The sequence below is a fragment of the Lactuca serriola genome, chromosome 2 (genome assembly GCF_051521515.1).
Source record: "Lactuca serriola cultivar US96UC23 chromosome 2, Lser_US96UC23_V15, whole genome shotgun sequence".
Taxonomy (NCBI): domain Eukaryota; kingdom Viridiplantae; phylum Streptophyta; class Magnoliopsida; order Asterales; family Asteraceae; genus Lactuca; species Lactuca serriola.
The window spans coordinates 232,140,347-232,167,905 of NC_136409.1; the positions used below are offsets into that span (position 1 = coordinate 232,140,347).

The 27,559-nt window shown below is 34.5% G+C and overlaps 3 protein-coding genes across 4 annotated transcripts; 2 read left to right on the forward strand and 1 right to left on the reverse strand.

The window, feature by feature from the left end:
* The first annotated feature begins 8,059 nt into the window (after window positions 1-8,059).
* ACYB-2 (Cytochrome b561/ferric reductase transmembrane protein family) lies at window positions 8,060-9,767 on the forward strand. Its single transcript, XM_079027296.1, has 4 exons — window positions 8,060-8,299; window positions 8,893-8,941; window positions 9,043-9,242; window positions 9,346-9,767. The coding sequence occupies exons 1-4, from the start codon at window positions 8,156-8,158 to the stop codon at window positions 9,643-9,645; spliced, it is 693 nt and encodes a 230-aa protein (XP_078883422.1). The 5' UTR covers window positions 8,060-8,155; the 3' UTR covers window positions 9,646-9,767.
* A 9,373-nt stretch (window positions 9,768-19,140) lies between these two features.
* On the forward strand, window positions 19,141-20,411 carry LOC145088868 (remorin-like). The gene is made up of 5 exons (XM_079027300.1): window positions 19,141-19,443; window positions 19,537-19,587; window positions 19,696-19,783; window positions 19,872-19,953; window positions 20,038-20,411. Exons 1-5 carry the CDS (start codon window positions 19,290-19,292, stop codon window positions 20,230-20,232), a joined length of 570 nt encoding a protein of 189 aa, XP_078883426.1. The 5' UTR covers window positions 19,141-19,289; the 3' UTR covers window positions 20,233-20,411.
* Window positions 20,383-22,198, reverse strand: LOC145088867 (transcription repressor MYB6-like). Of its 2 annotated transcripts, XM_079027299.1 has the most exons (5): window positions 22,051-22,171; window positions 21,871-21,941; window positions 21,432-21,753; window positions 21,049-21,178; window positions 20,383-20,964 (listed from the first exon to the last, which is right to left on the reverse strand). In XM_079027299.1, exons 3-5 carry the CDS (start codon window positions 21,595-21,597, stop codon window positions 20,496-20,498), a joined length of 765 nt encoding a protein of 254 aa, XP_078883425.1. In that variant the 5' UTR covers window positions 21,598-21,753; window positions 21,871-21,941; window positions 22,051-22,171; the 3' UTR covers window positions 20,383-20,495. The 2 variants fall into 2 exon arrangements, with proteins under 2 accessions (XP_078883425.1, XP_078883424.1); XM_079027298.1 differs by lacking the exon at window positions 21,871-21,941 and having other exon boundaries at window positions 22,051-22,198.
* Window positions 22,199-27,559: the final 5,361 nt, after the last annotated feature.

Consider the following 27,559-nt stretch of genomic DNA (forward strand, 5'->3'; position numbering starts at 1 on the left):
ATAAAAAAACAAAAAAATAGAAAAAAAAACAGAAAAAAAGTGTCGCTCAGAAATGAATACTCCTTACATAGAAGACCAACTTTCTGAGCTAGCTCAGTTAGTTAAGATGATTGGAAATAACCAAAGTACGCAACCCATACTTATTCCTTGTGATTTTTGCACTCAAAATGGACATCATTCCGATATGTGTCCATATCTACAAGGAGAATGGGAAGAAGTGCAAGAAATGGGAAGCTACTTCTGGCCAAACCAATGGAGTTATTATCAACCTCAACATGATCAATGGTGAGAAAACAACCAAGCATGGGGAAACAACCAATGCCAAAACCCATACCAAGCTTGGGGAAATGACCAATACCAACTAACTCCACAGTTCCAACAACTATATTCTCCACCTCCCCAACAACCTGAAACGTCGAGCATGTCCTTGGAAGACATTGTCAAAAGTATTGCCACTACTACCCAGATCTTCCAAGAAACAACCAAAGCTAGCCTCAAAAGCTTAGAGCAACAAATTGCACAACTTACTCAATCTGTGAGTATATTGGAAACTCAAGGAAAATTACCATCGTAGACCGAAAAGGACCCAAGTCATACTGTTTCTGCCATCACCTTGAACGATGGGAAATTTTTTGATGACCCAAGATTGCAATTTGAAGATGGGGAAGAGGAGGAAGAAGTAGAAATGGAAAAGGTTAACGAGAAAGAAGTAGAAATTTAGAAGGTTGACATGGAAGTTGTAGAGGATGTGTTGGAGGTTGATGAAAGAGAGGCTAAGCCACCAATTACCAATGAGAAAATCCTTTCGCTAGTAGACCAAACACTAGAGCCGAAAACGATAAATCTGTCGGAACCTTCAAAGGATATATATCCCGAGAAGGAAGAGACCCAATCGGTCGTCAACTCAACTACCATATCAAAGAAAGAAGAGTTGATTACCTTACTGGACAACTACATGAAATGGGTCGGCTGGTCGATTGGTGTCATTAAGGGTCTAAGTCTAACATGGTTCCCACGCAAAAAGAAAGTCAAGTACAAGATAAGTGTTCCATTGATGGAGGTGGCGAAAAGTTTACTAAGTTGGAAAGCCCCACATACTTAGAATGAAGCATATTCCGGGGCCAAGTCGAGCCAACGACTTAAAACAAGGGCGGCTAACCGGGAGGCAACCCGGGGGTATTTTTGTCTTTTCCTTCAAAACATTTTCGTTTCTTTGAAGTTTTTAGTTTTTAATGTTCCAAATGTGTTGCAACATGTTTTTATACCTAGAAAATGAATCTCGGGCTCCAAAAATATTTCACAGATAGCATGGGGAAGGTTGAAGAGGAGGTTCTCACTACCAACTGCAAGGCTCCTAGAACGATTCGGTAAATTCTTTCCATATCTTTAATCATTCATATTTTGCTTTAAAATTCAATATGGGTGCACTTGTGACTGTTTTAGACTCTTACTCAACCCGACTACCATCCCCCACTACCCGTCTCCTCCTCCGTAACAGGTTTTTCCGACCTCTTCGAGCATCGGGGACGATGCTTATCTTTAAGCTTGGGGAGGGGTAGAGTTGTACATTAGGTGCATTTTCATATTTCATACTCATGCATGCATTGTTTAAAAAAAAACTCCTTTCTTATTTTCATTTTCCTTGCATTCTGCATTTATAAAACCTAAAAATATTTTTCTTTCCATCATTTTCATACATTATTAAAAAAAAATTATACGAGATGATGACACTCTTTACATACAATAGGTCCATGAAGTGGGAAATCGAGAGCTCAAATGAGAAAAAAAAGACTGAAGTGACCGGAAGTGTAGAATCAGCTATCATAACTAGGGTACCCAAACACCGTAATTCGAGACCCTAACCTTAGATAATAATAAAAAAATGAAATACTGAAACGTTTTTGTGGGCGGTAATAACAGCTTTAGGATGATTTGTTTCTGAATGTTTAAAAAGAATCCTTATCGGCAACTCTGAACCCACGAAACACGGACCTATTTGTTGACACGCGTTACCCTCGCGGTAACAGAGAACTTAAGTATCAGATCCACACAGTCAAGAAAGAAGAAAGGGTACAACTGTCACATCCAGTACCCCAATCAGAATTTCAAGTGCCAAAACAAAGAAACTTTCAGAAATTCAAAAGTTGATTAAAGAATTCAAAGTTCAAAATGAAGATACAAATCCAAGTTCAATCAAAATCAAAAGCCGTCTCAAAGTCAAGTCTGGCGAATGAAGAACTGTGTGATATGATACTTGTGGCTCTCGAAAAAGTGAAAGCATAGGAGCTGGGCCCCTTCGGGTGGGCTCACTGTTTCAACGAAAGCTGATTCGCCGTGACGGGTTCTCAAGGATGCGTCGATTCTGATTCTTGGCCATCTAGTCTTAAGGACATGAGATCCGGACTGTGTTATTTTCGCCCATAAAGCTAATTAAGGTATGAAGTTTAAATAAAACTATGGTTGGATTATTAGGTTACACCATTTAGGGTCTTCCTCACTTTGGGAGTCTGTGATATGTGGAAGGTAGCAGGATGGTCGCTGAGGTATTGATGATTGGAGCCCCATTGATGTAAGGTCTGATCGTATATGTCCATATTTATAAAAAATAAAAAAAAATTTAAAAATACTTGTGTTCTTAATTTTTTTTCTTTGGTTCATTTTCGTCCTTAAGTATCCTTTGTACATATGTTTCTTTCTCATGGTTTTCATTGCATGCATTCATTCCTAGCCTTTAGGATCCTTCTGTCCCCTTTTTGCTATATGTTTCTTTTTGCCATCTAGAAATCGTCATGTTTGTCCGGTTCTTGTTCTTTCTTGAGGACAAGAAAGGTCTAAGCTTGGGGAGATTTGTTAGGTGCAATTTGTGCACCTTTTTGCACACCTTTTAGTCCTATTTCATGCATCTATTTAGCATAATTGTTCTTCCTTTTTCTTGCATTTCATCATATTCATGTTAGTCTCTAGAACAACCTTATTTGCACACTTTCATGTCTTTTTCAGGTAAACCGGAGCTTGGAATGCGCTTTGGGAGGTGCCGGGAAGCATTGGTGAAGATTTCGGGATGATCGGACGAAGAACGAAAAATTTGAAAAAAAATCAAGTTGGGAGTCGGAGTCAGAGGGGTACACGGGCTGTGTTGGATTTACACTGCAAAACCAACACGGGCCGTGTTGACCAAAAAGAGGAGCTGTTGACCATGCTGAACGCGGGCAGTGTCAGATTTACTCTATGTCCAACACGGGCCGTGTTGACCAAAATGTGAGTTGTTGACCATGCTGAACACGTGTCGTGTCAGATTTACTCTATATCCAACACGGGCCATGTTCGACCCAGAAACCAACTTTTGGCGGTTTTTCCTATCTTTCATATTACGGGTTAAGGGCCATTTTTAGACACACACAACATATCAGGGCACATTTGGAGAAGGGAATGGGGAAGTTTTTGCAAGGGTTTGATTAGCAATCATTTGGAAACATTATTTCTAGCATTTGTAAGTTGTAATTGCATACATTTCCATCTTTTATTCTTGTGATCTTGTTCTAGCCATGTGTGGCTAGAACCCTAACTTCTCCAATTTCATGTTTTGACTTTTTGGTTGTGAATCAAATCATACGACCTGATGTTTTTTTTTTTTTTTTAATTTCTATCTGGTGAAATTGATTTTGCTTCAATCGAATGTTTGATTCTAATTGTGATTCTTATTGGCCATTTGAATTAGGGTTAGGTCATTCAAGTTATCTCTTTTACAAAATCCGTAATTGTTTTGTGAAATTGAACAAGTAACAAGCATTAAATTGATCTCTATTGAATGAATTTAGTGTAAATCTTATTCATACACTTTTACACTCCCGAGCTTATGAGGAGTATTGGGTGTTGTTGGGAACATTCACATAAAGCTTCATGCAATCTTATAATCTAATTCTAAGAGCTTGTTTAGATTAGGTTAATAAGGTTAGGGTTAATCAAAGAGCTTGTTTTGGTTAATTAATGTGGTGAATGAGAAGTGTTAGAGCTTATTAGCACTTTCAAGTACCAACTTAGATAGAACTGAACGAATATTGTGTCATATTTGAGTCACATTGCTAAGTTGTCATACATAAAGTTGGAGTCCTTACAAAATCTGAATTTAATTCACTCATTTAGCTGATTGCGTGTGTTTTTAATTTGTTTGTTTAGTCATTGCACTCTAAAACCCCCCATTTTTACTGTTGGTGACCATAGTACCTTGCGCAAAGAGGTATAGACTAATTATCACGTGTCTCTGTGGATCGACCCTGCTTGCCTTGTACAACCTTTTAGTGCAATATAGTGGGATTCTTTTGGAGTATATCGTACCCCATTATTTGTTGGGTCTTACACCCCTAAGGCTCGAATCTCATGTAGAGCTACAAGCTTTACGTTCATGCATGGTATTTTAGGCTCATAATGCCAATACAAGCTCCAACAAGGGTTAGATGCACAAGAGCTTGCCTCCAGCTCAATAAAGCTCGAGTCTTTGGACTCACAAGGCCTCCTCCGGTCCAGATCTGAAGTTCCAACCTCAAGCCATGCTTAAATGACTTAATGACACAAGATGGATGGGAGGAAACCCTAAAAACTCCCTGGACCAAGATCTCATAAGGAAATGATCAAGTTAGCATCTTTTTACCTCCAACTGAAGAAAATCTCTGAAGAATCTCTGGATCCAAAAGCCTCCTCTTGATCCAATCTTTAATGCTCTCCATTTCTCCTCCAAAGATCACAAAAATGCCCAAGATTAACTCTATTTTCTCTCTTAGCTCACTCTAGGCGATAGGGTTTCACTATGGGGAGTAAGGTAGCTGGTGAGGCGGAAATGAGGGCTTAAGGCCCTTTAAATAGGACACAAACCCGAAGATTTAGGGTTTCCTCACACAACGCCAACTCGGCGAGTCGGCTCTCTTACTCGTCGAGTTGGTCATTAAACCCACGTGGCCAATCTGACTTTACTCAACGAGTCGGACATACAACTCGTCGAGTCACTCAATCAACCCCAAAAACAAAAATAAATAAATAAATATTATACCTAAAAGTCGGGATATTGCAATTATCCCCCACTACAATCAGACTTCGCCCTCGAAAAATAAATAAATATTCATAGCTTTCTTTCAAAAAATCCACTTTGTGAAGTTGAATACGTATGGTGCCACATACGCATAATACCGGTTGGGTATCGGTAAACCCATTAATTATCCCTCCTTGATACATTTACCAATAATTAGGACTTAATTGCAATACATAACGACTTTATTGCAATTTTTCCAAAAATCAACTATACTATCAATAGATAAAGACTTTATTGCAATTTTTCCAAAAATCAACTCAAGCTTCATAGTTACTTTTAGGGGTGCACAAACATACGATCCGATCTTTGATGACGTAGGGCGTGTTTGACAAAAGTAGTTGTTAGCTGGAAGCGGTTAACGGGTAGCGGGTAACTGGTAGCGGGAAGCTGTAGCTTTTATTTATTGTATGAATGTTTGACAAAAGTAGCTGAAAAGCTTTTGAAATATATAAAAGGGTTATTGTCACTGTAGCCCAACAATGTTTAGTATATTGGTTTAAATGGTCCCTCGTGATTTTTTTTTTGCCTTTAAGGGGTACGAACTTGTGTTTTCAGATTTTAAAACGCCATTATGAAAAATTGAAGGGGTCACCCGGTGACCCCATGAGTTTGCATATGCCATGTTGGTTTGCCTTGTCCAAATCATCAGTCAACCCACATTGACCTTTAAAAGTCAAAGGTCTTTGTCTATTCCTTCGGATTAACCATCAAAACTTCGTCTTCACATCTTTTCGTATTGGTTTTCTTGTGAAGTTCTGTGTAGAAGAGGGGAGAGGGGAAAGAACGAACGACCACATTTGAAATCCCTAGATGGCTTGAGAAATCATACACGACTGATACATGGAGCAAGGATTCCGATTGAATGGATTACATCGTTATGGGTAATGATCTGGAACAAAGAGGATCAGAATAAGAGACATCGTGGTGGTCTGAATTAAGGTCAGCCCAATTTACATAGAATTTGGGCTACTGAAACTTTATCGTGAAAGCCTAAAAATAATTAGGCCAAGTTCAGATACCAAATGGGGACTTATAATGGGGAAACGGATCAAACATTGGCAAAATCTCATTAGTTTAAGAATGAGGCAGGAAGAAAGAATGAAAACACGCACTGAGATTCCGATTGGTTTCTTCTGCCGATGAATTTAAATCTCAAATTGTGTGTGTGTTTTTACGGAGGCTGTGACGATTGATTTCATATTAAAAATCGCAGACACGGTGGTGCCGGTGGTCATAGGGTGGCGACTCCGGGCAACTGGTTTCGCAGCCATGGCTGTCGACATCTCCGATTTTTGTCTGAATAAAGGCGAATCCGAGCCTTCTTCGTTACTTGTTTATGAATTCGTTTATTGATGATTAAATTCATATGGATCCATGTGTACTTTACCAATTTTCTTGAAAACTTTTATTATGAATTAAGTTTTCGAGCCATTAGGGCACGAGGAAGCAAAGGTGGTGGAGCGAGAGTTTCTGAGAATCTACAAATCGAAACGTATATCAAAACGATACAACAAAACCAGTGCATCAGAGCAATTAATTGAAGAGATAAAGCGATTAACGTTCTTCTACAAATCAATCGGCGAACAAGTGATTCTTACGGTCACCGGCCACCTCTTGGGCGGCATGTTAGCTTTACCGAACGCATATGCCGTCGCCATGAGGTTTCCAACTCTTCTGATAAATGTCATCTCCTTTGATGCACCTAGAGTCGGAAACATCACATTTAGGTATGAAATTCACCACAAAGGCATCAAAGCACTACATCACGATCAAATAAGATCTAGTCCCTCAAATGCCAGGTATTGCCGTCATTTACATGTATAGCCTCCGGAGAACCACCTCCCTCCACGGCTACAGCCCTCTCCAGCTCCTTCACCGAAAATAGCGTGTTTTCAAGATTTTAGGTGATACAGGTTTTCAAGATTAAGGGGATATTTATCAAGATTAGACCTAGAAATGAAGATAGCATGGGATGTATAGAAGAGAGTGTAACCTGTAAAGTTTTCAAGATTTTTGGGCATATTTATCAAGATTTTGAGTATTTAGGGACACGTGACAACTAAGAGTCGACTCACCAACGAGTCATCTGCTTAGTTGGTAGTTAACAAGAGAGTGTAACCTATAAAAATGGGTAAAAGTACGAAACTAACCGGTAAAACACAAATTTGTACCCCTTAAAGGCAAAAAAAAATCACGAGGGACAATTTAAACCAATATACGAAACATTGTTGGGCTACATTGACAATAACCCTATATAAAATTACATAAACGGACAATTGATTAAAAATAAATAAATATATAAATATATTTTTAAGGGTAATTATGGAAATTGATTTCAAAAGCTCAGTAGGTTTTGTTAAACGCTACATAAAGTAACTTTTAGATTTGAAGCGTTTTGTTTAAACTAAAAGATAAATGTTCGTACTGTCAAATGAAACTTTTTGTTTAAACTAGACGTTTTGTCAAAATCTAAAATCTAAAAGCTCCCAAACGTTTCCAAAGTAAGCTATGATCTAATCTTGAAAGAAATCCGTTCCTGTTTTAACTTTTAGTTTTGAATACGTTTTTGACTGGTCTTGGGACTGGATTTTCTTTAAAACCGGTTTACTATCAAAGGGTAAATTCGATTTTGCATAGGAAATGCTAAACCGGTTTGAATTCGGTCCACCGAATTATTCAATCTGGTTTGGCCAAAAAGCCGATTTTTCAATCGAATCGTTTTCAAATCAGGGATCGCTTTTTATCTGCTGATTTTATTTTTTAGTGATAACTCCTTTATTTATATGTATTTCAAGGAAAATAAGAAAAAAGAGGAAGGTATAGCTGCCGGTGTAAAAGACGACACGATCACCGATCAACGTGCACATCCATCTCCTACCTACCACGCAACGCCACGTGACCAGTCACGCAATCTAACGGTCCTCATATCAGATCCCCCTCGATCCAAGGGATGAGGATCACATAAACTATGGGACAAAGTCGAGTTTTATGTGATATAGTCGTGTTGTTTATCCACTCTCGAAAGAACTAAGAATTCATAGAAGCTTAAAGAACAAGATAAGATCATACGATATGGGGTTGGAAATTAATGCCGTCTACCTCTCTTATGTAGTGCACGTTCTGGCGGTCGCCGGAGCGGTGATGGTTCTGGTTTGGAACATCCACTTCAGAGGCGGTTTAGCATGGGAATCATCCAACAAAAATCTCATCTTCAATGTAAGCTTTCTGATCTTATCTCTGTTTGTTATCTATGCTCTATGTTAGTGCAGACTGCATTAATTTGAATGATTTCTTCTCCTAACATTAATTTGGTTTCCTTTAGTTGCTACTCTGGCGTTACGTTAAATTTTAGGGTTTTAAATCGCCATTCATGGATGTAATTATCTGTAATCCAAAAAATGGTTGACTTTTGTCGATCGTGATTGTATGTTTCCCTAATTTGAGATCAAGACGTAGACGCTTGACGGTTGAGGAGTACTGAATCGAATTTATCTATTCACTTTCAAACTTTCCGCCTTAATTTGGGAACAGTAGGGATTTCCCATGAACATGCACATGTGCTTTCTGTTTTTAGATTTTTTTCATCAATATCTGGCAGATAGATTTCGGAAAATAGACTTTATGGATTGATAACTACAACCGGTGAGGCTTCCTGCTCATGTGCCTAATTTGTTAAACCTTGTGTTGTGTCATCTATGAAATTGTTTCTTGTTTCTTGAAGCACTTATCAAAACTTCAACCATGATTCCAACTATCTCATTAGTTTCTGGAAGTTTATCTTATGTTTCCTTTTGTTATTTCTTTACCAGGTCCATCCTGTTCTGATGCTTATTGGTTTGGTTATTATGGGTGGTGAAGGTAACAACATTATATTTGCTCACATAATGAAATGCTTGAAATTTGAAATTCCAATTTTGACTTGATATATTGTCTTCTTCTATTAATTTTATGATGAGCAGCCATTGTAAGCTATAAAGCTCTTCCCTTCAAGAAGGCTGAAAAGAAGCTTATACATCTTATTCTACACGCCATTGCCCTGATTCTGGGTATTATCGGAATCTACATGGCATTCAAAAACCACAACGAAAGTGGCCTTGCAAACCTTTACAGTTTACATTCCTGGATCGGTATCGGGGTTATCGTTCTTTATGGCGTTCAGGTAACTCATTGTTTCCATTCCATGGAATGAACCATTCCATTCCGTTCGTTCCCTGATTCCATTCACTCATGGAATGTAACTAATTTGTGAAACGGATTGGCAGTGGATTTACGGGTTTTTGGTGTTTTTCTACCCGGGTGGAACGGGTGATCTTAGAAAGGAGTCGCTTCCATGGCACGTGTTGTTTGGGATGTTTGTATACATCTTGGCTGTTGCAAATTCAGCACTTGGATTCCTTGAAAAGTTGACATTCTTGGAGAGTTCAGGAATTGACAAATACGGTTCCGAGGCATTTCTTGTTAATTTCACTGCGATTATTGCGGTATTATACGGTACGTTTGTACTGCTGACTGCACTTTCACGTGCTCCTGCTGAAGACCACCACAGTTATTCTGCAATATAAAATGTGTTTATATATATATGCGTGACTGATGTTATTGTTATACATGCTTCCATACCATATGAGGTCGTTTCTGTATATTGGGTACATGAAGGTGTATTATGATATGTATTTAACTATTTATAGCCCTTTGTGTTGGGTGTAATTACTTTTCGGTTTAGGGGTGTTTGACTTTGTCTTTTTGAGAGACAAAAGTTCTTTTTAGAAAAATTACAAAAAGTCAGGTTTTCCTAACTTTTCCAAAAAGTCAGTTTCCTTCTATTTAAAATCCAAAATAGTTTTTAAAATGTTTCTATCAAACATCTTTTACCTTTTATCTTTTTCAAAAAGGACTTTTGCTTCTCAAAAAGACAAGCCAAACAATGGACATGACTTAATCGGATTTATAGAAGTAACGACTTAACAAAATGAAGTTTCTAAAAGCATATATCCCATTAAAGTTGTTTCTTACAAAAACATCAACTTGTATAGCATTATGAACCGAATTTGGGTTTAATGTCGAACACTTTTGGATATGTGTTTCTCTTTTGAGCAAATTTATAGAGGGTTTTGTTTCATTACAATTTTGGTTTCAAATAGATATATATATTTTTTTCAATATTTTTGTTGTATATGTTTAAGGGATTGATCCTAAGAGTCGGTTTTTTGTAGATTGGGTATGTTTAAGGGATTTATCTTTAACTAAAACCAACTTATTCGTTTCCAAAGCACAATCTCAAGGAAAACACCAACATGTCTTTCCAAAACTGAGTTGTGTCTCCAATACCTACCTTTGTTTACAAAAATATCAAAACGAACTCCTTTTCACATAACTGTGAAACGTAAACAATATTCACTCAAGGGGCAAGGGCCGTTTCTGACACCTTCATATCTTGATCAAGAAATCTATACTAAAAAATAAAACTCATTTTCTGCCACATGTCATTACCTCATTTATTTAGACACATGACATTTTAATAGATTTTTAGAATTTATTTATTTCCACATGTAATTTTCTAATTTGTGCACATATCATAACTTATTTCAGTTATAATATTGAGAGAAATAAATGCTTCCTTGAAAAAGAATGATATATTATAATGTAATAAATGTCATAATTAATGAGAGCTCTAAAATTAATATTGATATTAAATTTAATGTTAGAATATTGATATTAAATTTTTATTTTTAATAAAACTCGTGTAGTACACGGGTCTTACACCTAGTATGTACAGTATAAAACTATAATAACAAAAACCCACAAATTATTTGATTCTAACAAAAATCACTATTTCCATTTGACAAATACAGCCCTATTAAAAGCGTAAAGACTACTGATCCCTAACCCGTCTTCATGTTTACTAGCCAAAATATTTTTCCTCTTGACAAACACAAACTATTTCTCCCCAAAAAATATGATACTAAACGATTGATGATAGTATTAGGAGCTCTAAAAAACTATATGAAATATATATAGCAAGGCTTCCCAATACCAACTTAAGTCAAGTCTCACCAAAGTAATATAAACTTTTCAACTATAAAGTTTTTTTATGTGAACTTATTGATAATTCTTTTCCAATTGTCCACCATAGAGATATTGGTACTTGAAATGAATATTCATCGTCTAACAATGATACTTGAAATGAACATTTATCGAGACACACCCAACCAAATTCACCATATAAACACTTTCCTCGCTCGAGACAACTATCCCCAACAATCAGTTTTTTTACAATCTCGAAGCTAAAAAATGTATCTTAAAAATACAAAAATCATCACATTTTCTTGCAACCATTTATCCCAAACATGGTGTCATCAACAAACAAAAAGCCTTCATACCTTTTTTCCCCCCATCATAAACACCACGTGCAATCTCATATGTCATTGCAACATGAATCCTTTTCATATACAATATAAACATGAACGAAGAAAAAGGATCCCCTGACTAATACCATATCTGATAAGAAATACATAAGTTGATGATCCATTTAATTAAATAAAAGTAATAGTCGAATCTAAACATGCACATATCCAATTTCTCTATTTTATACCAAAGCCCCTTTGATGAAGCATGTTGTCCAAGTAAACTCAATCCAAAGAATCATAAGTTTCTTCAATGTCCAGTTAAAGCACAATTACCTTCACTTTTATTTACAATTTTATTTAACATTAAAGGCCCGTCAAAATTTTGACAATCTTTAATAACCATCATTGGTCACCACTAACAACATCACCAATTGTATGAGGAAATTTGTTTGCCAAATATTTTTCAACAATCAAGTCACATCTAATTAAGCTTATAGGCCTAAAATCCTTCTCATCAACTTTTGCAATCATGAAGATAAAAATAAATAAATAAATAAAAAATACATTCTTTTGGAATAAAACTAAAATTGTAAAATTCGTATACAAGGTTATAATTTCAAATTTTACTAAATCTCTATAACAATTTATGAAAAACAAAAGACAAAATTGCAAAAATGGTCCTTGTGGTATGCATTTTTTTGGGGTTTTAGTCCAAACCTCGACCTTTTTTGATTGATGGTCCTTTTGAGCTGGTTTACATGCAGTTTTGGTCCCTGTCCAAACTAAAAAAACTATTATACCCTTAATGAATTTATTTTTCATTTTTCTGTTACTTTTTAAAATTATTATTATTATTATTATATATAAAACCCCCACCTCTCTCTCTCTCTGTCTGTCTCTCTCTCTCTCTCTAGAAACTGGTATGCCATCGTATTTTCCCTTTCGTCATTTCTTCTTTAACACACAAACACTTAGCCACCCACCACCGTTAGCCACCACTATCCGCCACCACCCCCATCAATTATTCTATATATCTCTCTCACTCTCATTATCCCCTCTCTATCACACACACACACACACACACTCTCTCTCTCTCTCTCTTATCCCTCATACACGCATCAAAGAAAGTAAAACTCAATATAATCTTCATTTAGTGTTGATCGAAGATTTAACGATAATTTGGCGGCAGAAGGAAAAGAGACCGAGTGATAAATCGATCGATCGATACAAAGGGAAAGAAATCATGGGTCAAGGAAAAGGTAGTGGCTGCAAAAAATCGGCAGGGACTTTAGATTTAGATGCAACTTTCTGGCAACGGTGAAGCAAACCACACCCCCCAATTCATCTTCTCCAACCAAACCCCCTGGTTGCAACCCCAAATAGGTCTAATTTCTTCCAATTTTTTTGTGGTCATGCTCCAATGTATCTAAATCCTTGCGTGAATTTGTGGTCTTGCTCATTCTTTCCTTGCTCCGGTGGTGTTGTTTGACTCTGTTGAACTTCTTCTTACCCTCTAAATCCAACACGAACCCATGGTTTCTCTGTTTCAATTTGGATTGCAGGTGATGGAGATGGTGAGGTGGTGCTGAAGTGTTTAGCGATGTAGGGGTGGAGATTTATCAAACACAAATGATAACATGCTTGTAAAATCAATCGACGACTAAGGTTCTTGAGGCCCACCTCATCGTCTCCTTCTTTCTTTCCCCTTCATTTGTTCCCTTTTTCCTTTCGGTCCATTGTCTTGAAGCAGTGAATTGGATGGAGAATATGATCTTGGTATTTATCATTTTCAGTTTATGAACATATTTAATGTTTTAGGGTTGCAATTGGGTGAATTGGATGGAGAATATGAACTTTGATGCAGAGAGAGAGGGAGAGAGAGAGAGAGAGATGGAGATGTGGACCCAAATTACTTATTTATTTTCTTTTTCCTTTAAATTAAATAGAAAAAATATAAAAAAATATATCAGAAAGGGCATTTTAGTCTTTTCAATTTTCCGAGGGACCAAAATCACAAGCAAACATGGTCAAAAGGACCACGAAGCCAAAAAAAATCGAGATTTGAACTAAAACCCCCAAAAAATGCATACCATAGGGACCATTTTTGCAATTTTGTCAAAACAAAATTAAAACCGTTCGGACTTGTTGTTTTATCCACTATAATCCCAAAGTGTTTGTGTAACCTCATCCATCATAAAAAGCGGCTCCAAAAATGAGGATTGATCAATTGAAATATTCTTGAACCATAAACTTTTATACTTTGGCTGATTAGTCACTTGATAGCCGAATTTAGTTGCATAAATGACCTTTTTTTTTTAAATATTGTGTGTTTAGGAACCCACACACCATCAACCAATGCCATAAATCACTAACTGACAATGTATAAGTTTTATTATTGTATATAACTGACTATAAATTAAAATAAGTGTACAAGAAAATATCAAAATCCACCATGGCTTATTCCTGAAGTTGGCAATTACACACTTTGAATTGTGGTTAGATTAGATTTGCTACTAAACTATTGAATTGTGCTCATTTAGTCACTAAACTTTGTATTAAGATCACTGAACTTTTTATTTTTTTATTCAAAATAGCCATTAAACCTGCTATCACCATTAAAATGACTAGTTTGAATAAAAAACAAGTTTAGTGATATTTTACAACTTAAATAAAATTTGATGACTGAATGAACACAAATTCAGTAGTTTAATGCTAATTTCTACCTTAATCATTCTTTTATTCTTGGTTTGTTGTGTTTTACACTTTTCCATATATGGTAGATCATGTTGATCGTTAATGATTATATTCTTTTAACATGTATATATAAACCTAATATATGTAATTAAATAAGATATTAACAATTTAATATCTGAGATGTATGATTAAAGTGTAATAAAAAAATAAGAAAATATAAAAAGTGAATTATTTTGTGTGTGTTTCTAAGGCATGAATGATGATAAATCATAAATGAAATCCTATTTTTGGAAGTTTTATATGTCAATAGTTAGATTACAATGTTATTTGAATATTCAAAATACAATACATTTTCCACATACAAATTTACATATAATTTTTGAGGTTCAATGAATTAATTTGTTCTATATTAACAAAAATATTTATTTCTTTTACAAGATTTGTGAATCATGTTTAAATAAAAACTAAAATACATAAAAGAAAATATCATATTCTTATATTTTTAAAATTATATATTTAAGAAGCACGTCTAGCTCAGTTGGTAGAGCTCAAGGCTCTTAAGCTTGTGGTCGTGGGTTCGAGCCTCACAGTGAGGCGTTTCCTTTTTTGGTATGTGGAGGCCCTTTTTTTTTTGGAGACTTCTAGTGGCGTTTGGCTTCTTTACCTATTCGTTTCGGTGGTTTCGGTTTGTACTTAACATATGAGGTTTCTTCCTACACATTTGTAGCCTCGAGGGCTCAATCTTGGACATTATAAGACTACATCTTACGTGACAACGGCATATATGGTATGGACTCTGATTACCTATATGCTTTGACTCGTCTTCACGATACGATTTCGGGATTCGATTGTAGAGGTTTCAGTAATAAGGACACCGCCCCACTTAAATCCTAAAAAACATTGGTATGTGCCATTTTTAGCAATATCGTCAAAGATATGGAAATCGAATTCGACATGGCTGTTAGACAGAAAGTAGTTTTTGAGTGTCTTCGAGCACCTCATGCACAATATGAGTATCGAACCATCCTGTGTTACTGCCTCATGATTCCTCTATTCCCAATTGACGAGATATTCCCAGTTTGCCGCAAGACATGTTTGGACACTTTTGGGGAACATGTGGTTCATTGTAGAGAGCTCCGTGGTTTCAAGTACCGACATGATGTGGTTAGGGATGTTCTCTTTGATACTTGTCGTTGTATTGGTATTTCCATAAAGAAAGAAGCGTTAGTGAACTTTTTGACGGACCCGTAGGATGGAAGATCCACACTCAGACCAGTTGGCATTTTGGTCTTTGGATGGGTAGGAGGGAAGCACGCTTGTGTGGATCTTACTGGGGTCTCTCCTCTCATCGGTTTGAGGAGCGGGGGTTTTACAGCAGAGCATGCCGCTTTGAAAGTCGTTGTGTGCAAAGTGGCAAAGCACGAGAATGCATGTATAGAAAATCAACATGTGTTTGTACCATTTGCATTTGATACATTTGGTTTTCTTGCACCAGAGGCAGTGGAACTCCTCAACATAATTCAATGGGTCATGCATTCTAATGTTATATCTCCTAGATTCGTAGATGTTGTTTTCAAATGAATTGGTTTTGCCATACAGAAAGGGCTAGCGACGCAGCTTGTTGCCCGGTTGACTTCTGTCGGTATGTATTGACCTCTTTTATGTTATATCTTATATTTACATGTGAAATCCATTTATAAAGAAAAAAACTTTAAATCTTATATATGTATCATTGTAATTATATTATTGAATTGTGTTACTTTAATCACTAAATTTTGTTTAAGTTGTAAAAGATCACTAAATTTATTATCTTTATTTAAAATGATCACTCAATCTATTATTATCGGTCTTAAAGAGTATCTTAAATAAAAATAACAAATTTAATAATGTATTATAATTTAAACAAAATTTAACGAATCAAAAATTAATATCGCATGTCTTATTCGTTTTTTTCTCAATTTTGGGTGGGTTTTTTACTTTATTGATAGCTATCCCAAACAAATTACAAATCAACACAAATTCTAGTGCTGACATAGACAAATTACAGGTAAGAGAATGTGCCCAACTGTATGGAAAAGTGGAAGTCAATACTTTCAAAATACCGTCTGTCCATGCGACCAATGAATCTTAGTTCATATTTTTGCCAGAAAAGCCCTCATCTATTGTAATGCGTCTAAATGTAATCCTCATGTTTTTCTCTTTGCAAGATTGACACCAAATTTTATCTCACTTCCGGTCAGAACCCAAATTTTATTCATTAATCGTTATCAACACTATTAGTAGTAATGGTTTTGATTTATTAGTTATATGACTCTATTCCATTAAAATATTTCAGAGGCTTATTTACCAGACAAAAAGTCTTATTGAATTATAAGTTGTAATGATGTCTCTTATTTTTCGAACTTATGTAACAAAGTGGGTTTTAGAGGGATATGTCATTTTATGTTAAGAGCAAAGTATGCAACAATTTACCTGTAATATATTTAATTGGTTGGTTGCACAATTAGTTGTATAAATTAGGACAAATATAATAGTTGTGTAAATTGGAAAATATATAAAACACTAATCATTGATGAAACGACGACATCGGTTACGATGTTGTATATTTTGGTTATAGAATGAGAGATATAAATTTCTTATAAAAACCTTTTTATGGCATATAAAAGAGAATTGTAAAATATTGTCATATTAAAGAGAATGATTTCATTTCACGTTTATCTTTAAGTATATCTGGCATATGCTGAATTTGATCATTTCAACCTTTGAATATGACCACTTCAACACTTGCATATGTAAGCCTGTAAGGGTTAGATATGCGAAACACCAAATAGTCTAAGGGAACCATTTAAAATTTAATCGCTTGCAAAAGAATCTGCATCTCTGTTTTTTCTTGGAATAGCCGTTGCTGAGTTGGTGACAATTATTAGCGATCTTTGTTTTAGCCAGTCGTTATTTTTTTATGATTTATATTTTGGAAGTATTTATAATTTTATATGTTGAAGTTTATATAATCTTTAATTTTATGTTATTACTTTCTACATATAATATACAATTGTCGAGAAATGAGCAGTTATTTCATCATAACCAAGTTTTTGAGTGTTATAAAAATTATCCAGCTCAAACCAAGACATCTTGGACCAGATTAAATTTGTTTCAGATTTATTTTATGTCATTCAAATTTTTTCTTAAAAAAGTTGAATTTATGTTCAAATATCGAATCAGAGAGTCTACACTAAACATTGAGAAGAACTTCTTCTGAAATTCAAAAAACATGTCTAAAATCCGATAAACTAGTCTGAAAATTTTAAAAAAATTACTTTGTTTTTCTAATTTAAATTTAACAAAAATTAAATAAACATAGCAAAATAAAACTAATTACAAAATACGGGCATAAAATGTATCATTTAGTTAATAAATAAGTGATATTAAATATTTTAGATTTATGGGAAGATAGATTTTTTGAAAAATATTTGAAGCAAATTTAATAAAAAAAATTACATATGATATATCATATGATAAAAATACACATTATATATTATTTGAAATCCCAAATGACCATTATGGAACAGGTGATTATTTTTTAAATGTTCAAAAGTTAGGTCTAATATATCTCTGAGTTAATTTTGTGATTATCCCAATAATATTAACATGTTATAGTTTGTCTATTTTAATTATGTGTTCTAGTCATTTACGTAAATTAGCAATCCATTTTAGTATTTTTCATTCTTTCCAATAATAATAATTTTGTATTTTCGTTGTTGTAAACAAGAAGTCATGATTCTATTCTAATAAACATGAAGGAAAATAAAGTCTATTTTAATTTAATTATCGTGAAAAATGATTACAAGTGGAGTTTATTCAATAATTAAGTGGTTGAGTGAACAAAGAGGCAAAGAGCAGACAACTCACCAACCAACCTTTGGGCTGGAGCCATGATCCTCTGTATTGCATAATCTACGCTGCTTTACAGCAATAGCAATTCCAGTTTGATAAATAATCACACAAATACACAATCCTTATTTTAATAAATCAAGAATAAAAAAAATATAACGTTTACTTTATTCAATAACTTGTTTATATTTTCAAGTAACGTAGAGCATTATTTTTAGATTTTTAAACAATAGTGATTTACAGTTCATGAAAAAAAACATTTAAAGTTAATAACAATAAGCTAATTCCTTCCAACTGTATTCAAATGTGTACGAAGTACTAATCATCAATCAAAATAAAGGACCCCAAAATACAAAAAGAACAAAAAAATTACGGATGATTTCCAAAATAATTTCATTTTCCCAGCAATAAAGTGATCAATCATCTGCTTCTTTTGACATCTTACTAATAGTTGGTACGATTTATAAAATCTTTTTTTTTTTTTTTTGAAATAAGAATTTATGTTACATATAAAAACAGCTCATCTAAAACCTCACCGAGATCTATTTTAACCCTTTTTCATCTTATCATTGATATTATCATCAAACAAATAAATTATTAGTAAATAAGAATAAGAATTTATGTCACGTCACTTGTTGACATATAGCTAAATACAAAAAAGTTAATACATGCCGCTCTTAATTTTCTATTACAGCATTATATTATGAATATCTATTCAATGATAAAACTGTATTTGCTATTTTTTTTTTCTGTTAAGAAATGCTTCAATCTAACTATGAAATTACAGTGAAAGCTACAACTTTGTTATCCCAAATTCTAAATATTAGCTAGTTTTAGCACATAAATAATATTCAAAATATGCGACTGGTTTATAGATTAACCTGTTTATTGTATACAAAAGAATCATGATAGATATAAACATAATAATAACCATAAACTAAAAACAAAAAAAAGTGTCGAGAGAAAGAAAAAAAAAAAGCATGCAAAAGTAATGTGGTGCACTCATACATGATACACCAACGGCTCTTGATGTTCTTTATGAAATATCTTTAATCTTTAATTTGAAAAAGTAAAACTTCAAGAAAAGAAATGAAGTAACAGTCTGGTAATGGTGGGCGTGCCAGCTCAAGCTCAACTCGTAATATAATACTGTAAATCGAGTAATCTATAACTATCATCCTCCTTGTCCTTTCCTAACCACACTTGAATCTTTCCATTTCTCTCTCAGAATCCTATATTCATTATTCAAACAACAACAACAACAACAACAAAAAGATATGACACTCGAAGACACCATGAAGGTTGAGGTAGAATCCGAATGCCCACCGGAGCCACCAGTCGCCGCCGTCGAGAAAGCTATCGTCCCAGTCGAACCCCATGTTCATGAAGAAAAACCTACCGATGATACTAAAGCTCTCGCCATAATCGAAAGTAATATCTCTAATCTCCATGTTTTGTATAGTTTCTGTTTGAAGAATTGGTGTTATGAAGATTATGCAGACTAACTGTTTGATAAAATGACAGAACCAACGGAAGTGTGTGAGGAGAAACCTAAAGAGGGTTCTATCAACAGAGGTAATCTAAGAAACCGAAATTATGATAAAAATTCTAAACTAGAATATTTTAACTGTAAAATCTTTTTGATGATTAAAGAAGATTAAGTTTTTTTGGTTACTTGTTCAGATGATGTTCTTGCTAAAGTTGCAACAGAGAAGAAGTTAGCTCTTATTACAGCATGGGAAGAAAGCGAGAAGTCTAAAGCTGAAAACAAGTAAGAACACAGTTTCAAATTTTCATGAATTTTTGGATGTTCAAATTCGTTGATTATATGAAACTGATATAATAAAATGATTAAATAGAGCTCAACAGAAGCTATCTTCCATCATTGCATGGGAAAACAGCAAGAAAGCCGACCTAGAGGCAGAATTGAAGAAGATGGAGGTAACAAAATTTGAATTTACCAATATAAAACGAACCCAGAAAAGAAGTTATGAAAACAGATCTAATTAGGGTTTTGAAAAACAGGAGGATTTGGAGAAGAAGAAGGCAAAGTATATAGAGAAGATGAAGAACAGAATAGTTCTTCTCCATAAAAAAGCAGAAGAAAAGAAAGCGATTGCAGAAGCCAAATGCGGAGAAGATCTTATTAAAGCCGAAGAGGTTGCAGCCAAGTGTCGAGCTACTGGCGAAACCCCAAAGAAACTGCTGGGATGGTTTTAATCACAAAGTGTGCTTTTTTCTGGAATTTGATTTTATTTATTTGTTGATGTGTGTGTTTACTTTACAATATTCTTCTTTCTTATTGTGTATGATTTGTTTAATGATTCATTATTTGGTGTGCATATAACATATTAGTGTAATTTGTGTATATTATATAGCAAAGTGACAGTTTTTATTCATTGATGTTTCGAATCTCTGTTCTCAGTTCCTAAACACTAATAATAATTATTATTATACCACTGACCTTATAATAACACATAGGCTTATACATATTGCAAATATTCTCCATCGTTAGGAAAATCTAGCAGTAGATCCAATGTTATATCCAATTCATTCTGTGCTTCGTTAGAGTTTTGAGACTCTGAACCATTTGTCATCTCTTCCTTCACACTCTGATCGCAAGATTCACTTGCTTGAACTGTCACAAAAGAGACCGGTTCAATCTTTATAGGGTTTGGGATACCATACGTCGTCACCTTGTGAAAATCCTTCTGAAAAGCTCCAGAACCCCATTCATGGTGGAAGTTATCGCTGTGACTCATGGGATTCATTGATGGCTTGGCTTCATCTTCTGGTTTTGCATCATTCTCCACTCTGTTGCTCTTCGTATCTGTTGAATTTGAAGGTAGGTCGGTTTGAAGGCTGGGAATCCGTTTTCGTAAATGAGAATTCCAGAAATTTTTGATCTCGTTGTCGGTTCTTCCTGGTAACTGTGCAGCAATGGCTGCCCACCTGAATAATATATTTGATGTTTATAGACATAATAATATGCAGATTGATTGTTGTTTAGTAGATGAAGGTGAAGTGATTCATTACTTGTTGCCGTGTAAGCTGTGGAGATGGAAGATTGTTTGTTCTTCTTCAAAACTGAAGGCGCCGCGTTTGATATCAGGACGAAGGTAGTTTGTCCATCGGAGACGACAACTTTTTCCACACCTTTGAAGTCCTTCAACACATTAATGGAAAAAAAAATTAAAAAATTAAAGCATGTGTAGAACAGTAGAAATTAAACACCGTCAACATCAAAATTGGGGATGGATGAACAGATGGTATATTTGAATAAATTGATTGAAGATGTCAAATAAGATTAACGATTAATTAGGGATCGATGAACACGCGATATACGTCGAATGGAAGAATAACAGATCGTCCTTTACGAAAATGAAAATGAAAGGAGAGAGAGAAGCGGAGAATGAAACCTGCAAGTTTAGGAAAAGAACGCCAGGTGCCATGGCCGTTCTTCGTGATGTAATCAACGAGTATCTTATCTTCTTCAGGAGTCCAGGCACCTTTCTTCACTTCACCTTTGTTACAGCATGGTGCTCTTCCCATTTTCTTCTTCTCTTTTCTTCCCTTCTTTCTCATTAGATAATTTCCTCACAGACTTAAATCTAAGATGTGTTTCGACGACAGAGTCAGAGAGAGTAACAGTAGGTCAGTAATGGAAGCCAATCACGCAAACTACAGCCATCTCCACTTCTGAACTTGCATCACCGGTTATGAATTTGCACTATTCTGTCTCTGCAGATAAAAATTCATCAGAATGTCAAAAGCTCGATAAATGCTGAGTGTGGCTTTATCGCATAAGAACGAAAGAGAATTATAAACAATTGAAAAAGTTGGAACTATGGGAGCTACAATAATTGCATCATTAAAACGTGTTGGCTATGGCGTCTTCTACGAAAGTCAAAACATATTTCCATAAAAACCTAAACATACACACAGTAGAATGCAGCCAAAAATGCTTGAATTAGATACATATAGACGTATGCAGATGACAGAAGGAAGAAAAAGTGAACTCTGATGATGCGTACTCACCGGAAAAAATCACGAGCACCGACTGGATTGGATAGGTTTCGAGAACGACAAGGGTTTTTGTTTAGTGTTTACACTTCACACTTCTCTGCCCCAACAAAGAAGATGACAAAATTTCTGAATTTTCTAAGACGAGTCCTCCGTCTATTTAGTTACTGCGATTATAAATTGCAATAAGTAACTCTTAAGATGACATTATTTCTTATGTTATTATATTTATTACTAAAATAAAGATTTATTTTGATATAGAATAGAAGTCTTTTAATATATATAAACATAGTTAATATCATTAAATTAAAAGTTGGACATTTTGGAACTTATGTTAAAATTTTAATTGTTTCGGTATATAGGTGGGTTACTATAGCGTCATCGATGGATGCCGTCGATTTTAATGCACCAAACGGGGTGAGAGCATAAAATACATGATCAAATATTTCTAATAAAATATTCTTTTTTTTTTTAGTATTTTTATTATTCTTTCTTAATATCTCAATCATCTTCTAAATATTTTAGTACATCTTCAATATTTAACCTTTTCACTTCTTTTTTGTTTATTTGTTATATCAGATTTCTATCGACCTTTACAGAATCAACAATGGATCTAAGAATTTTGTTGACTGGGAGCATCATTTTTTGTCAAAATAATCATTCAGGGCGTTCATTACTAACATTCGTATATTTAAAATATTTCAGCCAAGCTAGCATTAAAAAAATTTCTTCAAAAAGTCCATTTAGGGCATCCCTCGATGCTAAAGCACTAGATACGCCTTGACTCAATGTTTTTCTTTCTCGCATGTTATATAAACTACGATAAATTATTTTTTAATTTTAAGTCTCTTTTATATTTTTGAAAAATAATATTAGATGATATTAATATTTTAATAAATAAAAAACAATTAAATTGTATGTTACGGTAATGTTTATATATATATATATATATATATATATATATATATATATATATATATATATATATATATACCCTAATAAATAAGAATGATTTTGTCATATGTCATATTCTTATTTATTTTGACACTTGTCATTTTCTAGATTTTTTGAATTATTTAATATCCACTTGTCATTTTTATAGAATTTTTCATTTTTAGTCAACTTCCACCTATTAAATATCATCTCATATTAATTAATTTTATTAATATATTAATTAATGCACATACTAACTTTCTATTTGTGAATTTCTCTATAAATTAATTAAGATTAAATTACATAAAGGGTCCTTGTGGTTATCAAAACTTGCATGAATGATATTTTTTTTGCTCACACATTTTACTTTTGGACCTTTTAATAAACCCGTGTAATACACAGGTCACACACCTAGTATTAGGGATGAGCAAAAGCACCGAACCGGCCGGAACCGGACCGGAACCGGGAACCGGCTTCGGCCAAAATCAAGAACCGAACCGGCCCGGCGGTTCTACCGGTTCCGGTTCCCGGTTCCTACCGGTTCTTGTCGTGTCTTCAAATGTTGGAACCGGTATTCGAAAAATAGCACCATACGGTTCCAGTTTTTGCCGGTTCCCGGTTCCAAAAAGCCACAAAAATAACGTCCCGGTCCCGGCCCGATCGGTTCCATCGGGTCCCGGTTCCGGTTCCGGCCGGTTCTCCGGTCCATATGCTCATCCCTACCTCGTATACATATATATATATATATATATATATATATATATATATATATATATATATATATATATATATATATCACCTTTAGATAACATGAATAGTTAAATACAATACCAAAGATTAAAATGGCTTTTGCTTTAAACACACATTATATTATCATCCAATTTTACCATATAAACATCTTACTTAATTTTTGAAGTATCTTTATTAGTTAAAATTGAATTGTTTAAAAAAAAAAAAACTAATTATAAATAGTTAACTATAGATTGACTTTTGATAAAGATGTTAATGAGGTGTCTAAGACCATCTCCATTTTTTCCCTAAAAAATGGAGTAAAAAAATAGGGCGAACTGTAATGCCCCATTTTTGGTATGTAATTTAAATATAGTATTTTTCCTTCTTATGAGGAACTTGACGAGTCAATAGCCCGACTGGAAGAGTGGAGACGGGATTTGCACGCGTTTTTAGTGGACGACTCGACGAGTCCGTTTCCCGAACTCGGCGAGTCCGCCAGTCTGGGTGAAACCCTAAATCCCAGGGTTTGTACCCTATTTAAACGTCATTATAGCCTCCCATCCCAGGCTCCAGGGCCTCCAGAGCATTACTCTGTAAACCCTAGTCCCTATTGTTGAGCTTGAGTGTTTTGTGCTAGCTTGGGAGTTGTAAAAGAAAAGAAAGGAAAGAAGACCAATAGAAGAGAAAGGAGATCCAGAATCTAGCTTCCATTTGCTACATATTCTGGTAATAAAGTTATCACCTTGCTTATTCTTCCATTAAACCCTCTTTTATGCTTGTTTATGGTTCTCTTGGAACTTTATATGATTTAAACTTGAGAATTGAACTCTCCTTAGGATGGAAACCATAGATCTGGATGTTATTGATGGGTTTTGGTCATAAGACATCCTATGTGCTCATACAAACCCTAATGCTTGGATCTAGGTTTCTCTATTGTACATGCTTTGAATCCAAGACTATAAACCCTAATTCTAGCATATGGAAATCAATATTAACATATAATTAGGTTTATGATATTACCTTGATTGTTATGTAGCAATAACAATCCCAATTCCTCCTTGAATTGACTTTGGAAGGCTTAGAGTCACAAGTGTCACTCCTCTAATGGCTTACAAACACCATAAGCAAGTGGAGAACGTATAAAGAGAGAGGAGAGAGGTAGGAATTCGTCCTTAGGACTTCTAGGGAAGGCTTAGACGAATTCATGAGCCTTAGGGGGTTTATATAGGTGTAAAGACTAGGGTTTTAGTCATTATCCTTATCTAGTTGCTTGCCCACCAAGCAACCATAAGATAAGTCTTAGAAACCCTTATCCTAGTCGAATTCTAAGGCATTATCTCCTTAAATTCGTTCACCCTATATTTAAGATAATCCTTACCTTATTTTGTAACTATCACATAATTACAATTCAGCCCCTCTAGTTTAATTAGTTACACTTGATCACAAAATTAATTCTTAATTAATTATTGACCAATATTAATTAAACAAATATGATTTCTCCTTTAATATATTATTCTTATAACATATAAATAAATCATAATAACCTCTCTCTCTATTTATTTCTCCAATCAAGTTGCTTTGGTGAAGGCAACCCAAAATGACCATGCACCATCGGGTCAAGTACATACCAAAATAGTTATGGACTTAGACACTAATCCAACAGTCTCCCACTTGGATAAGTCTAACAACTATTTTGCGTATGACTTCGGATCCTGATCTGCAATCGTAGCTTTCCAAAGCCGCTGTCAACTCTGATCATATCAAATACGCGTGTCCTTAGATAAGGGATCATATATTCCTCCATTCTTGATATCATATGAGATATGATTTCAAATCATTCTCTTTGTACTATATCTCGATTCCCGATTTATGACGACTGACTAATTGAACAAATCAAATTAGCCCTAGCCCGGCCGAGCATTTACGTTTGTCATCACTAAACCATCGAGAGGCCGAAAGATATCGCTTTTATCCTACTTTGGATAAAAGGAACGGATGAACTTTGATACAATGCTTGCTTGCACTCACTAACAGAATCACACACAACAATATGTTTTATAACACCAAGTTACTAGTGCGTTTACATATTATCAATGTGCAACCGATTTGCAAGATACAACTCACACATCTCGGTTTCAAGAATATAAGATGTTATCGTCTCACCAATCACTCGTGATACAATTCATGGAGTGATCCAAGTGAGCGTGGGTTTGATCCAATGCTCAAATCATATTCATAAGCACTCATGAACGTTGCAGCAAACATTTGCTTATGTCTAATACTCTTTTAGACAATCCACACACCAATTCATGACAGTCTTTATTCATATCTACTTCCAACATATGAACGACTGTGGCCCGTTTGAATAATTCGATTATTCTTAATAAATTTAATTATTCTGGAAGTCAAAACATGCAAATGTGAAACACAAGAATAATACTAATCCCATATGGCCTCAACCCTTTTAGCATAAATAAAACACTTTTTATTTATCACCATATTGATTACCCATTATTTGTCGTTTCGGGTAATCAACTTCTTACTTGAATCACAACACTTGTCCCATACTCCTAGCATGCACACAATGTTTACCTATGGTTCTTACTTTGTGAAATAGATCACATTGAGCACATTTCCAATCATTCTCATTTCACAACTCCAAATCCTTTTCATAAGTGAAAGAATATCAAATTCTTGCTACTTATAGAATATGCTAGATTCTAACATTTTATGCAATGATCTCTTTTGTAATGTCACTGCACCAAAGTCACAAAGACTATTGCCAATGATATTACAAAGTCCTCTATCGGAGATTGTTACAAGACAATTCCTTAGATATGATGTCTCTCACTCAAAGTACATTCCTTTGAACATCCTTTTGCATAAAGGTTTCTAATCTAGACATAGATTTTCAATATTTTATTCCCAATATGGATACATTTCCATATTTTTCCATATGACAACTTATTCTTAATAGAATCTTCTCTATTCCTAATAATGTCGATATGGTCCATCCAATATGAAAACATTTCCATATTTTCCAATACTATACTTCCAACTACTCACAAGCGACCAATCCTCGTCGAACTTTGGATTGTCCTTTGATAGTTGTTTAATTATTTTAGTCAAAACCGATTCTAGTCCTTTTTCCTCTAAATGCGCTCGACATTTGGAAAATTTTAGAATGGTCAAATATCAAAGCATTTGCAATCGATCCTATACCCGAAGCGTATGGGACACGACGCATAATGTTTTATTTGCTATGTTCACAAAATTCGAATTGTGAAGAGGAATGCCGTAATCATAATCGAAATTTTAAGAACACACTATGTACCCTTGACTAAATTTATTAACATTTCTCAACCTAAACTTTTAGATTTGAAATGAAGCATAATATTATCTCCCTTAATTATAGCAAAACAACTATTCCATCCTTACAACTTTGCAAAGAATGACTCTTGTTTTCTATAATTAATATTGCCAACTTGCAATACTTTCCTTAATAATCATACAATCATAACATTTATGCTCCCACTATCATGATGATTATTATAAAAACATAACACTTATGCTCCCACTAGCTTCGACATGTATTCATAAACATCTTAACTTTCAGAAAAACAATGCTTATTGAATTTCTTAAGTTCATGTTTCTAATACTTAGTGCTTTGATAATCTTTTATCAAGGTTTCTTGAACTTATACACCTTTGCCTTCGATAGTTCATATGTGTGTCTAAACACTTAAGACTAATTGCCAAACCTCACAATTCAAATTATGGAAAGGGATACCGTAACCATGATCGAATTCGAGAATGCAATTTTACAATCACTATCTTCTTAAAATTTTTCTTAGTGAAA

What these genes read in the sequence shown, in the direction of transcription:
- LOC145088868 (XM_079027300.1), top strand. Translation starts at nt 19,290, where the DNA reads ATGACACTCGAAGACACCATGAAGGTTGAGGTAGAATCCGAATGCCCA. An exon ending in AAGTCTAAAGCTGAAAACAA is followed by an intron (nt 19,784 to 19,871) that starts GTAAGAACACAG and finishes ATGATTAAATAG; the next exon opens with AGCTCAACAGAAGCTATCTT. An exon ending in CAGAATTGAAGAAGATGGAG is followed by an intron (nt 19,954 to 20,037) that starts GTAACAAAATTT and finishes TTTGAAAAACAG; the next exon opens with GAGGATTTGGAGAAGAAGAA.
- LOC145088867 (XM_079027298.1), bottom strand. Translation starts at nt 21,597, where the DNA reads ATGAGAAAGAAGGGAAGAAAAGAGAAGAAGAAAATGGGAAGAGCACCA. An exon ending in TTCTTTTCCTAAACTTGCAG is followed by an intron (nt 21,179 to 21,431) that starts GTTTCATTCTCC and finishes AATGTGTTGAAG; the next exon opens with GACTTCAAAGGTGTGGAAAA. An exon ending in CACAGCTTACACGGCAACAA is followed by an intron (nt 20,965 to 21,048) that starts GTAATGAATCAC and finishes TATATTATTCAG; the next exon opens with GTGGGCAGCCATTGCTGCAC.
- ACYB-2 (XM_079027296.1), top strand. Translation starts at nt 8,156, where the DNA reads ATGGGGTTGGAAATTAATGCCGTCTACCTCTCTTATGTAGTGCACGTT. An exon ending in ACAAAAATCTCATCTTCAAT is followed by an intron (nt 8,300 to 8,892) that starts GTAAGCTTTCTG and finishes TTTCTTTACCAG; the next exon opens with GTCCATCCTGTTCTGATGCT. An exon ending in GGTTATTATGGGTGGTGAAG is followed by an intron (nt 8,942 to 9,042) that starts GTAACAACATTA and finishes TATGATGAGCAG; the next exon opens with CCATTGTAAGCTATAAAGCT.